The sequence below is a fragment of the Balaenoptera physalus genome, assembly GCF_965194825.1.
Source record: "Balaenoptera physalus genome assembly, chromosome: 17".
Lineage (NCBI taxonomy): Eukaryota > Metazoa > Chordata > Mammalia > Artiodactyla > Balaenopteridae > Balaenoptera > Balaenoptera physalus.
Window position 1 is genome coordinate 23,960,692 of NC_138895.1, and position 14,563 is coordinate 23,975,254.

Consider the following 14,563-nt stretch of genomic DNA (forward strand, 5'->3'; position numbering starts at 1 on the left):
ATATATTCCACACTGAAAGAAGTACAGCTCTCTCCATTATATATCATAACAATAATTGATAACCACATTTTCAAAAAAGTACCGTATATAAAAGAAAATGCTTTCAAGGAAAATACATCAAGGAAAGAATCATTTGCTTAGTAAATTCAAAAATGACACAGGCAATAGCATAAAATCCACATGAACATTATAATATGCTCAATCAGTACTAATTAAGGATCTAATTATACCTATTTAATAGCTAATCTGCATTTTTAAAAGAAACACAAAGTATTCTATTTTAGGTCCAAAATTAAGGTTCTGAATTAAAAATTTAGAAGAAATCTAACTGTAGTATACTTATGGAAAAATCTTTTCTTAAAAATTAAAACAAGCTAAAAGCAAAGCATCATATTTTCAAGTACAGGACTATGTTGAAACTGAATTTACCAAATAAAAGAAGAAGGGATACATATAAACGAAGACGTAAGTGTCATTTACAGGCTTATAAAGTATTTTTCAATTATTATAATGCTGGGGTTTTTTAATAGGGGAGCTCGAAAGCACTCCTTTTTGAACAATTCTCTTGGTTAAATTAGCCTAGGTTTAGACTCTTGGATAAAGGAACTTTAACTGCACACACTGACTGATGTAGGATTAGAACCAAGGCCTCTTGCCCTCCGGGCCCATGTTCTTCCTGATACTTGCCCTGCTCAACTTCCCTGCACATTCCAAGAATGTATCTCCTTCCTACCATTTCATCCTCAAAAATTTTATAAAGCACTTTTAGAGGAGTGTAGAAAAACAACAGGGAAATAGAAGGAGAACCAAGAAAAAGAAGGTATAAGACAATTTCAGAAAAGGGAACAGCCAACAAAGAGTGCTGAATATTACAGAGAGCTTGAGCAAAAACGACTGGGCAGGGGACCAGAAGGTCACTGATGAATTTAAGAGGGTGCTTTCAATTAGTACAATGGTGAGGGCAGAGTCAGGTGGGCTAAACTGAGGAAGAAATGGAAATTTAGAAAATAAGGGCAATTTGGGGGACAGGGAGGAACAGAATAACAGCTTGAAGGGTAAAATGTTTCAAATTTTACAGAATCTAGACAAGATGATACAGAGAAAATTTAAGGTAGAGAATAGGAAAGCCAGGGAGTATTAGGTTGAAGCATTTGAAATTTCAGATATTCAACTATTTTTTACTTTAAAAAACCAGCAATTTCATACAGATTAAACTAATGTATGAACTTAATAAAGAAGAAGATAAGGTGATCTGCTAAGGAGGTGGAAGACAGGAACAAGAGACCTGAGATTGAAAAAGGTAAAGTAATGAAGAATCTACTAGAAATGAGTGAAAGAATTTTCAGAACTCTGGTTGAAGTCATATAATATAAACCTATATTGAATACACCTGGCAAGATATGTTACCTCTCTGAAAGGATCCCATCTGCTATTTCTACATTTGCATTTCACTTTTAGAAACAAAGCTATTCAGCTCCAACAGGATGCCTGAACCTGAACACCACAAGATTTCTTTCTGGGGAAAAAAAAAAATCACTCTCACTTAACGTGGCACAAACACAAATCTGCACTGATGCTGTTGCCTTTCTTTTTTGTTTTGTCGTGTGTTTTGCTGATAAAATCAGAAGATATAGAAACTTAGAGCCCAATATGAAGTTGCTAATTTCAGGTCTACTGTTATTCTACAGCCTAATTTCTCATAAATCCACTTTCACATGGCCAAACATCTACAGAATAACCACATGTCTAAAACTGAGCTCCGGGCTTCCCTGGTGGCACAGCAGTTAAGAATCTGCCTGCCAATTCAGGGGACACGGGTTCGAGCCCTGGTCCGGGAAGATCCCACATGCTGCGGAGCAACTAAGCCCGTGCGCCACAACTACTGAAGCCCACGCGCCTAGAGCCTGTGCTCTGCAACAAGAGAAGCCACCGCAATGAGAGGCCTGCGCACCGCAATGAGGAGTAGCCCCTGCTCTCTGCAACTAGAGAAAGCCCACTTGCAGCAACAAAGACCCAATGCAGCCAAAAATAAATTAATTAATTTTAAAAAATAATAATAAATTAATTTAAAAACCTGAGCTCCATGTCTTGCCCTATGAACAGCAACTCCACCCAACTTCCCTTTTGCTGTGACCTCCATTTTTCTAGTCACTGGGCTGGAAACCTCAAGCCCCAGTCACCAAAGCCTATCAGTCTTTCTTTAAACAGTCTCTCTAAGCTTTCCTTTCCCATCTCTTCTCACTCTAGGCCAGCCCCTAGTAAGCCACTGTCTGGATTACTATGATAGTCTCAGAACTGGCCTTGCCCATCCATTCCATCTCACACATCACTACCAGTGTCATTGTTCAAAAACACCAATCTCCAAATACAACTCCTTTGTATCTCCACCATCACAATTTTTCAGCTTGAATTCAGAATTTTCTATAAGGATCCTTGTCTGTCTAGCAAAGCAAATATTACTCCTTAAAACTTCATCCAAGCCATGGGCTCTTGACCCATGGTGGTCTTAAAATATGTACACATATTATGTATATACCTCCCTCTAAAAGGTGGGGACTGGGGACTAACTCCTCTCCCATTGAGTATGGGTTAGGCTTAGCGACTTGCTTCTAAAAAACAGAATACAGCAGAAGTGACAATGTGTGACTAGGTCATAAAAGACATCACAACGACCTCAAGCTCTCAGATTATTCACTCAGGGGAAAGCTAACTGCTATGTCATGAGGACACTCAAGCAGCCCATGGAGAGGTCATGTGATGAGGCCTGAGGCCTCCTGTCCACAGCCAGCACTAACTTGCCAGGCAAGTGAGGAGCCACCTTGGAAGCAAATTCTGCAGCCCCAGTCAAGCCTTCAGATGACTGCAGCCTGGCCGATATCTTAACTGAAGCTCATAAGAAACCGTGAGCCAGGACTGTCCAGTGAAGACACCCATGGATTCCTGACCCACAGCAATTGTGTGAGATAATACATGTTTATTGTTTTAATCCACTAAATTTTGGAGTAATATGTTACACAGATGTAGATTGTAATACAATCCCCCCAAGCTCATTCTCAATTCTGTGCCATTGCTCATGCCATCTCCCCCACCACTGTTCTCTCATTATCCATCTCCCAGTGCCCCTCCCCCTACCCTTCAGAATCTAGCCAAAGTTCCATCTCCTTGAGAAGCCCTCTTTTTTTGTTCATGAAACCATTTCAACTCTCGCTTCTCCAGTTCTCCTTTGAACACTTCTGTGCTTAACCACACCATTCATTTAGGCATTTACTCATATATTCCTCTGTGTTACTGGGCTCTATGCATCTTTCCTCCTAAAGATGCCATACAGTTCTTCTAAACTGCATTCAGCACACTGTAATTAAGATACTCAATAAATATTTGATGAGAAAATTAGCAAGTCACACATACACACTCACTCTGGAAGTGTGTTTGATGAGTATATATAAAGTAGAGGTTGACAATATGGACTTAGAGCTAACATTCTCACCAGTCTGCTTATTTACTAGCTGCTGACCTTGGGTAATTTACTTAAAATCTCTACAAGCCTTCGTTTCTTCAGTGCTTTTTAATGAGGATTCTAACAGTATCTACCTTAGATTAATAGAAAGATTTTTAAAAAACAGAGGCAAATCTCTTAGCAAAGTGCCTAGCACAGAGTGTTCAACAAATGTTAGCTATTATTGTTCTTATTACTAATCACAAAGTACATGTTGAAATTCTGGGTCCCTGAAAGTGTCTAGATGTTATCAAGTGGCAATCTAAATTAATACGAAATTCTGCAAACTAAAATAGAACTCACAATTTCTATTAAGATAACTTTTAATTTTTCTAAAATCTACTTTTAAGTCAATAGAACTACAGCCTGAATCAATTGTAGGAGTGCAGCCTTGACTTTTTCTCCTCATTGTCCTATTAAGATATTAACTTCAAAGCTTTTGTGGGAACACTTAATTGCTTGCATTCCTTAACAAGCAGCCACCATAGTAGTTTCCAGATTCACTTTTAACCTTTACAGTCCTGGGAAGGCATATACGGCAAACTTACTAGACATGTAAATTTACACAATCTCTGGGTTAATATAGCTGTATGTATGTGAATATGCCACATAAAGTAAATCAATTTTGTACATCAATCAAAGTAGAATCTAATAGAAAAAAATCAATCCAAAAGAGCACTGCTATGCCATATATCCCAGTGGGGAGGGTGGGTGGGAAACTTTAATGCTATTCATTAAAAAAAAATTTTTTTATTGAGGTATAATTGACATTTGACATTATATTAGTTTCAAGGGTACAACATAATGATTCAATATTTGTGTATATTATGAAATAATCACCATAAGTTTAATTAACATCCATCACCATAAATAGCTACAAAAGAAATTTTTTTCTTGTGATGAGAACTTTTTAAGATCTACTCTCTTAGCAACTTTCAGATATGCAACACAGTATTATTACTGTAGTAACCATGCTGTACATTTTATCTCCAGGACTTATTTATTTTATAACTGGAAATTTGTACTTTTTGACCCCCTTCACCATTCCACCCACCCCACAACCTCACCTCTGACAACTACCAATCTGCTCTCTGTATCTATGATCCCCCCCTTTTTTTGTCTAATGTTATTCAGTCTGAATTACATGTGTTTCATGAACTTGTATCATTCCTGAGATATTTTATAATTTTCTTAAGATTTATAGTATTTATAAGAATATTTATAATATTCTTAAGATTTCTTATTAAAAAGTTAAATACAGCAGATGCTGCTTTATCCTAAAAAAATAATCAGAGATCTGTTAAGGAAAACCTAATAAAATGATTTTCAATCACCAATCTATTTAAAAACATGCATACTTTTTAATCATGTCCTCTGGAATAAAAAGAACTACTTAATTCAAATTCTTATTTTCTTTTTCCCCCACCAATACACCTTGAAAACTTTAGTTTTTGAAACATTTAGTATCCATCCCACTCTTTATGTGACCCTATACATCACACAACCTGAAACAGAAACAAAGACTGGGAAATTAGCTTGTTTATTCCACCTTAGTGTCAAACAAAAGTACAAATAATATTCAGTGCACGTGCTAGTTACCTTAGAACTGCCAATCATGCTTGTTTTGAAACCCTTCAATTTTCAGAGCTGTCAATCGTGTGTTGAGAGAGATGTTGAGTGTAGAAATAATGCTTCAAGAGAGGCAATCTTCATGAAACATTAAGAAATCAATGGACTTTGTAAAACTGAACTTTAGGATTTTATAGAAAGGTATACAATTCTTAAAAAAAATCAAAATTAAATATAACATAATGAAATAAAAAGATTTAGAGAATAAGACTCTTTAACCAAAAAGATATGCATGGTTTAACCATAGGGATTTTATATTTCAGTGAAAAAGAGGAATGTTCCTTAACTAATGCTAATCAGAAGTATTATAACCAGGAGTGGGAAAAGGAGAATCAAACTAATCTAAATCTGGGCATTTTAATTTTTATTTTTGAAGCAGGCAAAAGTATCAATATAATACATTTCCCTTCTCCACCTCCCCAATACAACTCAATTTACTATCTACTAGTCATTCATGTCTGAAATCAAACACCATCAGAAACTTTTCCCTCTGATTCACAAGCCACCATTACTCAGTTACCAAGACCTGTTTCTTCTATCTCCTAAATTATTAATAAAAGTCTCCTTTCCTGGCCCCTAGACTTAATTCACATTCTTATCATTTCTTTCCAGAAGCTTCCTTACTGGCCTCCCTAACTCTGGTTTCATTCTTCTAATACATACTCCACACCATACCACAGCCAGAATGATCTCACTGAAACACAAGTGTGGTCCATGTTACCTGTTAGAATACTTTAATGTGTCTTTACCACTTTCAGAATAAAGACCCAATGTTCTAGAATGGTATATAAACCCCTTGAAGATCTGGCTCCTGCCCATCTCCCTACTCTTCCCCCTCACTCCTCCTAAACTTAAGCCAACTAAGCCACTTGAGTTCCCGGAAGAGCCAGGCTCTCTCTCACTGAAAACTCTGTCAAGTACAGCTCCCTCCCATTTTCTGCACTTTGTATCTCCTACCCATCCTTTACAACTCAGTTCAACTGTTAGCTCCTTTGGGAAACCGTCTCTGACACAAGCTGACTCCATCATCGATGCCCTCTTCTCTGTTCCTGTAGGACACAGGAAATAGAACTCATACGGTACTATGTATATCGGTTTACTTCTCTATCCCCCGACTGAATCACTAACTCCCTGAAAGCAGGGATTGTCCTTCATCTGTACATCTCTAGCATAAAACGCAGAGGTGGCACACAAGAGCTGCTCATTAAGTGTTTGCTGACTCAGTGAAAAATTGTACCATGGCGCAGTTTACTTAAAAATAAGATTAATAAAATCAGCGGCTTAGTTCTTGAGACTGGTAAAATGCACGACAGGTACATTCCAAGCCAACCAAACTAATCAATGCCGTAAAGCAATACTTTGCACTTAACAATATTCTTAAGAGATTTACTCATTTACTTACAAATTCACTGTAAGAATTGGCACCATCTCAAGTAGTATTTGAGATCCAATAATACTATCTTATTTTCGCTACCGTTCCCACTGGAGGTGTTAAAGTCTCAACCACGACAACTGCTCTTGTCCAAGACACTCAGCACCTTGATTGGTTCAGCAAACACTTTTCTGATACGTGACAACCCCTATCAAGGGCATCAGTGAACAGGTAGTCAACACAGGCAAGACCCCGACGTGGTTACACTTCACTTATCAGGAAGTCAGTTAGCTGGTGACACCAAGTCTCCACAGAACCCAATGAGGATTAAGCAGAGGAGTTTAGGAGCGGTCAAAATATATGTTGAAGTTCATGTACTAGAGTACATACACTTTACTTACATAAGAGGCCGTGAGGTCCTTACTCAAACTCTAGTTGTTCTTATTTTAAGCACAATTTTGGTGACCAATTTCTCAGGCATCAGATATGAGAGGAAAGTTAGGAAGTCTAAGAAAGCTAAAAATGCAGACACAGATACAACAGTAGAATAAGAAAGATGACACCCAAAGGTGAAACACAAAAACTACAGAACTGGAGGGTTATGTAGCTGAGAAACAATAATTCTATATATTTGAGTTGAGATACAATACAGGAATTAATGTTTATAATTATGACCTTGGGTCATCAAAACAAAGACAAAAAACAGGTTAAACAACTTTAGGTCTAACAAGGTTCAAGAAAATAAATGACATATTTTACAAAATGAATCAATTAAAAATTAAGTGTTACATGCATAGAGTCAACTTTCTACTATTTGTAAAATAAACTTTTTTGAAATATATTATTCCCAAATAACAAGAGGCATCCTGACTCTAAGCTACTAATCATCGTCAGACATTAACCAGTTCCTGTGACTACAGGTCTCACCACAACTATGATTCACATCCATTATGAAACAAAGCCTGGGCCCTCTGGTCATTAGCTTATTGGTGGTAATACTATTCAAATATACTATACCATGGACACCATAACCCAGGATATTAGAACAGGCTACCTACCAGTCTTTAACAGACCTCTCTAGAGCTTCACCACCATACTGTTTTCAGGGTTCCTGGTATAAACCTGGTTCATATGTGAGGCTATTTTAGGACGTTTTTATGACACTTCAGTAGCTATATGTTGTAGGATTTAGAGAGTAGCACAGTACAGTGAAAGAACATTCCTGGGTGATGGATACACACAGCCCTAGGACTGAATCCCTGCCTTGTGAACTATAATTGTATGGCTGCACCACCTTATTTATGCTCAGAGACTCATTTTCTTCATTTGGAAAATGGGGAAAATATCTTCTACTTTCTATGCTTCTTGTGCAGAATAAATCAGACAATGTACAAAAATGCCAACATAAGTTTTTAAAAAATTGGCTATTGGGATTATCAGATATAGAAAGGAAATGATCTTAATCCACTCTAGGACAAATTTTGTGAAATTGTGTGTTGTATTAATAACACACACACAAAAATGTCTAAAGGGAAAAGTGCTTTATATATTTAAGTCACAGTAGAAGCCCTCTGACTCATAGGTTGGTTCATGGAAAAGTAGGTCAAAGTGAGGACTCATTAAAAAAGTATACACATATACTCTAAAGATATTAACTTAGCAATTAATGCAAATATTCTGACACAGAGCCAGGTTTTCTTGCTAAGTAGAGGCTCACTCACTGGAGCTCTGCACTGATCTCCTTAAATAAACCATACCTAGACTGCAATGTCTGCAATTGCCAGTCAGTCACTTTAAAGTAATGCAGGGACAGAAAAGACATTTGGAAAGCAATTCCTTCCAGATTTTTATGATTCCCGCCCCCCGCCCCGCATCTTTATGGTTTACTTGCTCAAACTAATTCAATAGCAATTTCATTAAAAAAAAAACCTATCCTTTATGGAGCCTTTCTAAAACATTAAAATTAGCTTGCATAAGAACAAAAACCCTTTCTGTGCTCATATTTTATTAATTTATGCAATAATCAAATAAATTACCTAGCAATAATACAAATGGGTTTTGGAATAAACACAACTAGCTTTTGCTAAACACATACCTCAAATGAAAGAAGCAAAAGTTCCCAGTTATAGTAGAGGACTACTAATTCCTAACTGTCTAAGTGCTGGTATGAGTCAGTGGGTTTTATAGAAGAGAATCTTGATTAACTTAGCAAGTCAGTTAATTCAATGACAACTGCCAAAGAAATTAATACCAGCGTCACTATGGTTTGTCATAATTTGACTTCTGATTCCAAGTCATAAACTGATATTTAAAAACATATAATGGTTAAAACTTTTGAGGTTGGTACTGTAACAGTTAGGTCCCGTCCACACCTCCAAAATTTCTGAATGTAATTATAATATTTCTATTTTGCAACTCACTCAAAGTAGATCACAATACTACCTTTCATGCTTAAATACTATAGTTTATATTCTAACTGTTACTATTAATATAACATCTTTCTAGACTTAATTTTTCTTTTAAAAGTGTTTTCCAAACTTTTTTTTTTGTGATACAAATACTCACCACCACTCCCCCCCAACACCTTAAAGAAAACACTCCCAGAACTGTAACATATAAAACAATGAATGCAGAGCTGCTCTGAAATAGGGCCTAACTCCCCTCTCTACTCCCAGGGCAATCTTTGAAGTCCTTCTGCATAACTCTATAGTTTCTTGGGTCAAAGACTGAAAACTTGGTTCTTTTAAACAATAATCAAAAATATTAAAACAAAAAAGTTACAGAACTTATTAAAAGGCTGTAACTTAGCTAATTAGAATATTCAGTTAACCAAAACAATTTAGGATTCTTATCAGTTGTTTATCACCTTTTTTAAAAAGAAGCGATCTGGTGGCATTTTAGACTTTTAGCAATAGAAGTAGAGGTCAAAGGCCTTCTCTGACTACTGTTATCTTCTACTCGCCAGGCATCCTGTCACCATACTACCCCTTCTTACTCATTTAATTATCAATTTCTAAAATTGATTTGTACACTAGTTTACTATCTGTTCCTCATTCCCCCAATAGACTAAGTTCTCCCAACTTTATGAGAGCAGAGAGCTAGTCTGTCTTCTTTACCAGCCCGTACAACAGTGCCTGCCAAATCGAAGAGGTCCAGTAAGCGTTTGTTGAATAAATGAAAGAATGAATGAATGAACGACGAACGAACAAATCAATTCCTGCGCCAGTATGGAAAATTCCCTTTTCATGATCCTCAATCATGAATATATTGATTTTGTGAGTTTAAGTGGGAATTCCTGGTGAGAGTGATTGGATACTGGGCAGGTAGATGGAAGCAGTGAAGGTAACTATGGCAGATAACTAGAGAACAAAGAGATATAGGCATTTGATTCTCCTAAGGGAAAAAAAAAGACTTTAATACAGTGACTGCCCCCTATACTAGAGAATTTATTTGCAAAATTATTATGAGCCACTGCTCTCCCCCCACAAACACTTCTGTTAAATAGACTGCTTCACTGGGAGGAGAGAGTACATGTGGAGATAGGGGTTTCAACCATATAGTAATTTCTGTTAATAGGATGTGTGCTTATGTGGTACGTGCATAGTTTTCAATGAACAGTTAATTTAATTTTTTAATTCATTAAACTGAAATTTAATTAAATTAATTAAAATTAATTAATGTTGCAACAGATTCCAGTATTTAAACATTTAGAGCTATACTACACATAAAATAAATTCAAATCATATTATAGAACTGATTAGAGAAAAATCTAGTCAAAAATACTGATATTTAAAATTCTGTGATCTAGTTAATAAGGCATAAGAATCAAATCAGAAATTCTAGACACCTAAAGCATTCTGAAATTTTATGCTCAAGAATATAACATAAAATAGGGGAAGAACGTTTAGATAAAAGAATATCCACAAAGAAATAAATATCCGTGAAAGAAATATCACAAACAAAATTCCATCCACAAATATAAAGAAACATGTATATCACTGGCATTTGCGATTTATAATAAATTTGACTGAGCAGGTGAAATATCCATAATTCAGCAGAGTTATATGTAAAATACATCTCTTTATAAAGCTAATACCTGATGTTCTGGCTGCATGTTAGGTCAGCTTGTAAGAATAAGGATGGCCACTGCAACTGGGAGGCACCCATGGCAGCATGATGTAAAGTTTATCAATTGTAGGGAAGAGAGGAGAGGATTTCTTTATATAAAACAAAGCAGTACTTCATTTTCAAATTACTGATATATTTTCTATTAATGAAAAATGACCTGCTACAGCTCCTGCTGACAGTATGAAAGAGTTTAGGTTGCCTCTCTTGAAGGATAATTTTAGGACCACATATCTTCACAACTTGCCTGGTACATAAACCCTCAATAGAAATTCTTGAGGGATGTCATCATTAGGTCACAAAAACCCTAAATCATCAGGATTTAAAGAATAATAATAGTAGCATCTGTTTACTATATACCAATCACTGTTCTAAATCTTTACATACATTATCTAATTTAATCCCTTCAATACCCCATTACACAATAGATATAGATTACGGTATTAAAATCTAGATGGACACGTCTTACTTAGAAATTTCTTTAGGTTTTACTATTTTTGACTAAGTTTGTATGTTATTTAATATACCAGGGCAAGTCAAGACCTAGCTATTACCTCTCATGCCACATAGCACAGAACCCATTTTCTCTTCCAGGTATCACTGGTTTACATCACTCACCTTGCTGAGACACTGTTTAGCTTCTGACTACCTGCAGTAGGTGTGCTGGAGCCAGACTGCACCAGCTTGTGAAAGCTGACTGTGCACTCATATTTCCAACTCCACATTCAATGACATCACACAGGTAACTTAACATTGGCCGTGGTGGAACTATTTCATACCACAGAAATCGGCAAATCAAGGCCTTTTATTTATTGGAGAGCTGGCTGTTAAGTATCTACTCACATATCACTGATCTGAGAACATGTGTATTCAGTTGAGTTTGTCAGGTCCTATTCAGATTCAGGTAGAAGGAGTTCCTGTCTCCTAACTGAGTGAGGCCAGTTATCAAGAAGACCTTTAGGTATCCAGAGCTCTCAGGAAAGAGGCAACCCATTCTTGTAACTGCTCCCTTAGAGCTAGAGTAGACTCTTTCCTTACTCATATCTATGGTCTGACTCATTCTTAAACATCACAAACTTCTTAATCACTGTAATTCATCTTATCTAAGATGCCATTGATTATGAGTCACCATAATTTATGTACTATTAAGAATTTTTAAATTGCCAATTAAATTGCATCAACTATAAGATGCATCCTGGTATCAGAAATATTAAAATCTAAAAAAAATGGGTACATTAAAAATTGGTGGAAAAAATTCATTTCTATCTTGATGACTACTGTTTTCCAATCTCAGAGTCTTAGTTCCACCTCTCTTTTCACTCTTTATATTCTACTCCCAGGTCTCCCACCTTAGTGGTATTCATAAGGCATATTTATATTAATTATCTTTATCTACACAGACTATAAACAGAATGAATTCTGTTAAGGAAAAATTATATTCCAGAGAGCAGATGCAAAATAGTAAGAAAAGAAAATGATAAAGCATCAGAATTTGCTAAAGTAAGAGAAACGAACATGAAGAAACAGAAAGCAGAGGTTTCTCTGAGAAGCAGATGGAGATTGTGGAAAAGAAGAGGCAAAAAAGTTACACGTAAAATGGCCTGAGCAGCATGTATTATTCCAAAGCTGGTTTTAATTTTATGGCATGAAATGGTTTATTATCAGGATGGACATTCAAATCTTCCCCGAAACTGCTCTCACTGCTTTGAGAAGACATGGATCTGGCCTAACTTGACTAATATGACATGACATGAACTTGGCCTAACTTGACTAACTAGCATGATGAAGAGAAATAAACATATTTTCTGTCTTTTCAAAAAATCACCAATTAAAATCCAGTAATACTTTTGAGGTATTTCAACTTTTATGCACACGCTTAAAGCACTTAGAAATGATTCTACTTACTCTCCATCCACTTCCGGTCTTTTACATACACAAGGAAACTTGCCACCAAAATCTATATAAAGATCATTCTCCACAATATGAAAGATTCGTCCAATGACTAGTTTATCCTTGGCAGGTCCCATCTGTGTAAGAGGAGAATGTCGCAGCATAGAAGCGAAGGATTCCACATCTTTTGGAGAGCCCTAAATATGAAAAGAGATATTTATATGCATATAATTCAATGCTAAGGTGTAATATGGTAGGTACAGTAATGTCTTATAGGGGAAATTTTTAAAAGTCAATTTGCTGTATATTTACATTTGCAGCAATAATAAAAATACTGAAATGGAATTTTGCTTTAAAAAGCCTGGGATGCTCTTCAACTTCCTTTTCCTTCCTTTCCTTCTTGAAGAGGAGCCAGGGAAAAGCAGGCATCTGTGCTTGGTGGGGGATGGCGCAGATGTGGTGGCCCAGGGCGGAATCTGGAATGTGAGCGGGATAAGGAGCGCCCTTAGACAAAGCCTCAGGCCTGGGGCCAGGAGGGGGTAGGGAGGTGAGTGTGCGAGGAGGGCATCCAAGAAGGCAATTGGCTTCATTCCTAGTACTGACCATCTGCAAAAAAAAAATGCCTTCGAATACTGGTTTAATGAAAGTGACTATGCTTTAATACAAATTTAAGTGAGCATTAAGATAAAAATGATTAAGGGTCCTTTAATTAGCAGTCTGAACAGGCGCTCTTGTTACGTAATATTTTCAAATGACTTGACTTTATCATTTTAATGTTGTATTTTAACATTATAATTTTCTTCTTTTTCCTAAAGTAAAATTTTAAAGGAAAGACAGCTTTAATTGTTTTGTGCTACTCACTTTCTAGGAGTCGTTTGACGTACTGAATTTACTTGAGGTAGGGCTGAACATATAATGCAAGCCGATTACTTCTTTTTTTTTTAACTTACCAAAATTTTTTCCAAACACATGCTTTTTCAGAAATCCACGAATACAGATTTGTGCCTTCTACTCATCTTTAATTTGTGTGTGGTGTGGTGTGTGCGCACTTCGGATCAAACTAAGGGAAGCTGAGTTTCTGTTTGTGAGAGCTCATCACAGAAGAATATTAACAATCTGATCTGCCTACGTATATCCTGTATCTGGAATGAATTTTACATTTGTCATTTAAGGGAAAATTACTAAGTGTTTGATAATACACTTACTTTAAAAACTACAAAGCCATATTTATGACAATGTTAATGCATGGGATACTCCAAGGATTACAAAATAATCAAATGCCCAGCCAGGAGCTTACTAAGCAGAAGAATACATGCCAAACTAAAAATATAGCCACTGCTCAGCTCTAGTTGCAGTTGCAATTCAAGTCCAGTGTTGCCACATCTTTTGATTTTCCAAGAAAAGTCAGAAATCCATGTATTAATGTAAAATTTCCAATTTTAAGTGTTTATACATTGAAAAAAAGTCTTTCATTTTATAAATCAGAGCACATTTTGACCTATGAACCAAAAGTTTATGACCTTTGCTTCAAGAAAAAGAAAGTCAAATCATTTGACAGATGCCAAGTCCCTTAGATGTTCGAGGGAGGGTATGGTGATAGATTTGTTTCAGTGGGTTGAAACCCAATGGGAAGGAATCCTTAGCACATAAGGGTTGATCTAAACCAAAGACAAGTCAGTAGACCTAGATGCCAAATAAAGCTGAAAAGGTAGCTAGGAATATTACACTTTGAGCCATAATACTAGTTTTATGATTCTACACAGTATAATATTTAATTCCTTAAACAAGAACCTTTAAAATAGTTCTTTTGCAGACAGCCAAGCATGAAACACATCTTACAGGCTCAACACAGAAACAGCTATGAATTGTCCTCTTGATGCAAAGAGAGTAATACGAAGTACGCTGTCAGAGACAAGTGCAGCTACTATAACCCTCTGCTGGGAACCACTACACCATCCAGAGCAGCTGGGAAGAGCACTGTTCCAGGCAAGACCAGACAGGTTATCAACTTGGGGTTCTCATTCTGCTTACAACCTGGGAAGGTCCTTCTC

General features: G+C 36.4%; 1 protein-coding gene across 5 annotated transcripts in view; it reads right to left on the reverse strand.

Annotated features, from left to right (window-relative positions):
• Positions 1–14,563, reverse strand: part of MRPS28 (mitochondrial ribosomal protein S28) — a 101,880-nt gene that overhangs the window by 68,616 nt on the left and 18,701 nt on the right. For 2 of the 5 annotated variants that reach the window (XM_082432871.1, XM_082432873.1), the window contains exons 2-3: positions 12,825–13,118; positions 12,528–12,709 (exon numbers count right to left, since the gene is read on the reverse strand). In XM_082432871.1, the coding sequence (XP_082288997.1) occupies positions 12,528–12,709; positions 12,825–13,118 (476 nt within the window). Of the gene's footprint in view, positions 1–5,095; positions 5,204–10,593; positions 10,930–12,527; positions 12,710–12,824; positions 13,119–14,563 lie in introns of all 5 variants that reach the window. The other 3 variants (XR_014255398.1, XM_082432872.1, XM_082432874.1) reach the window with 3 other exon arrangements.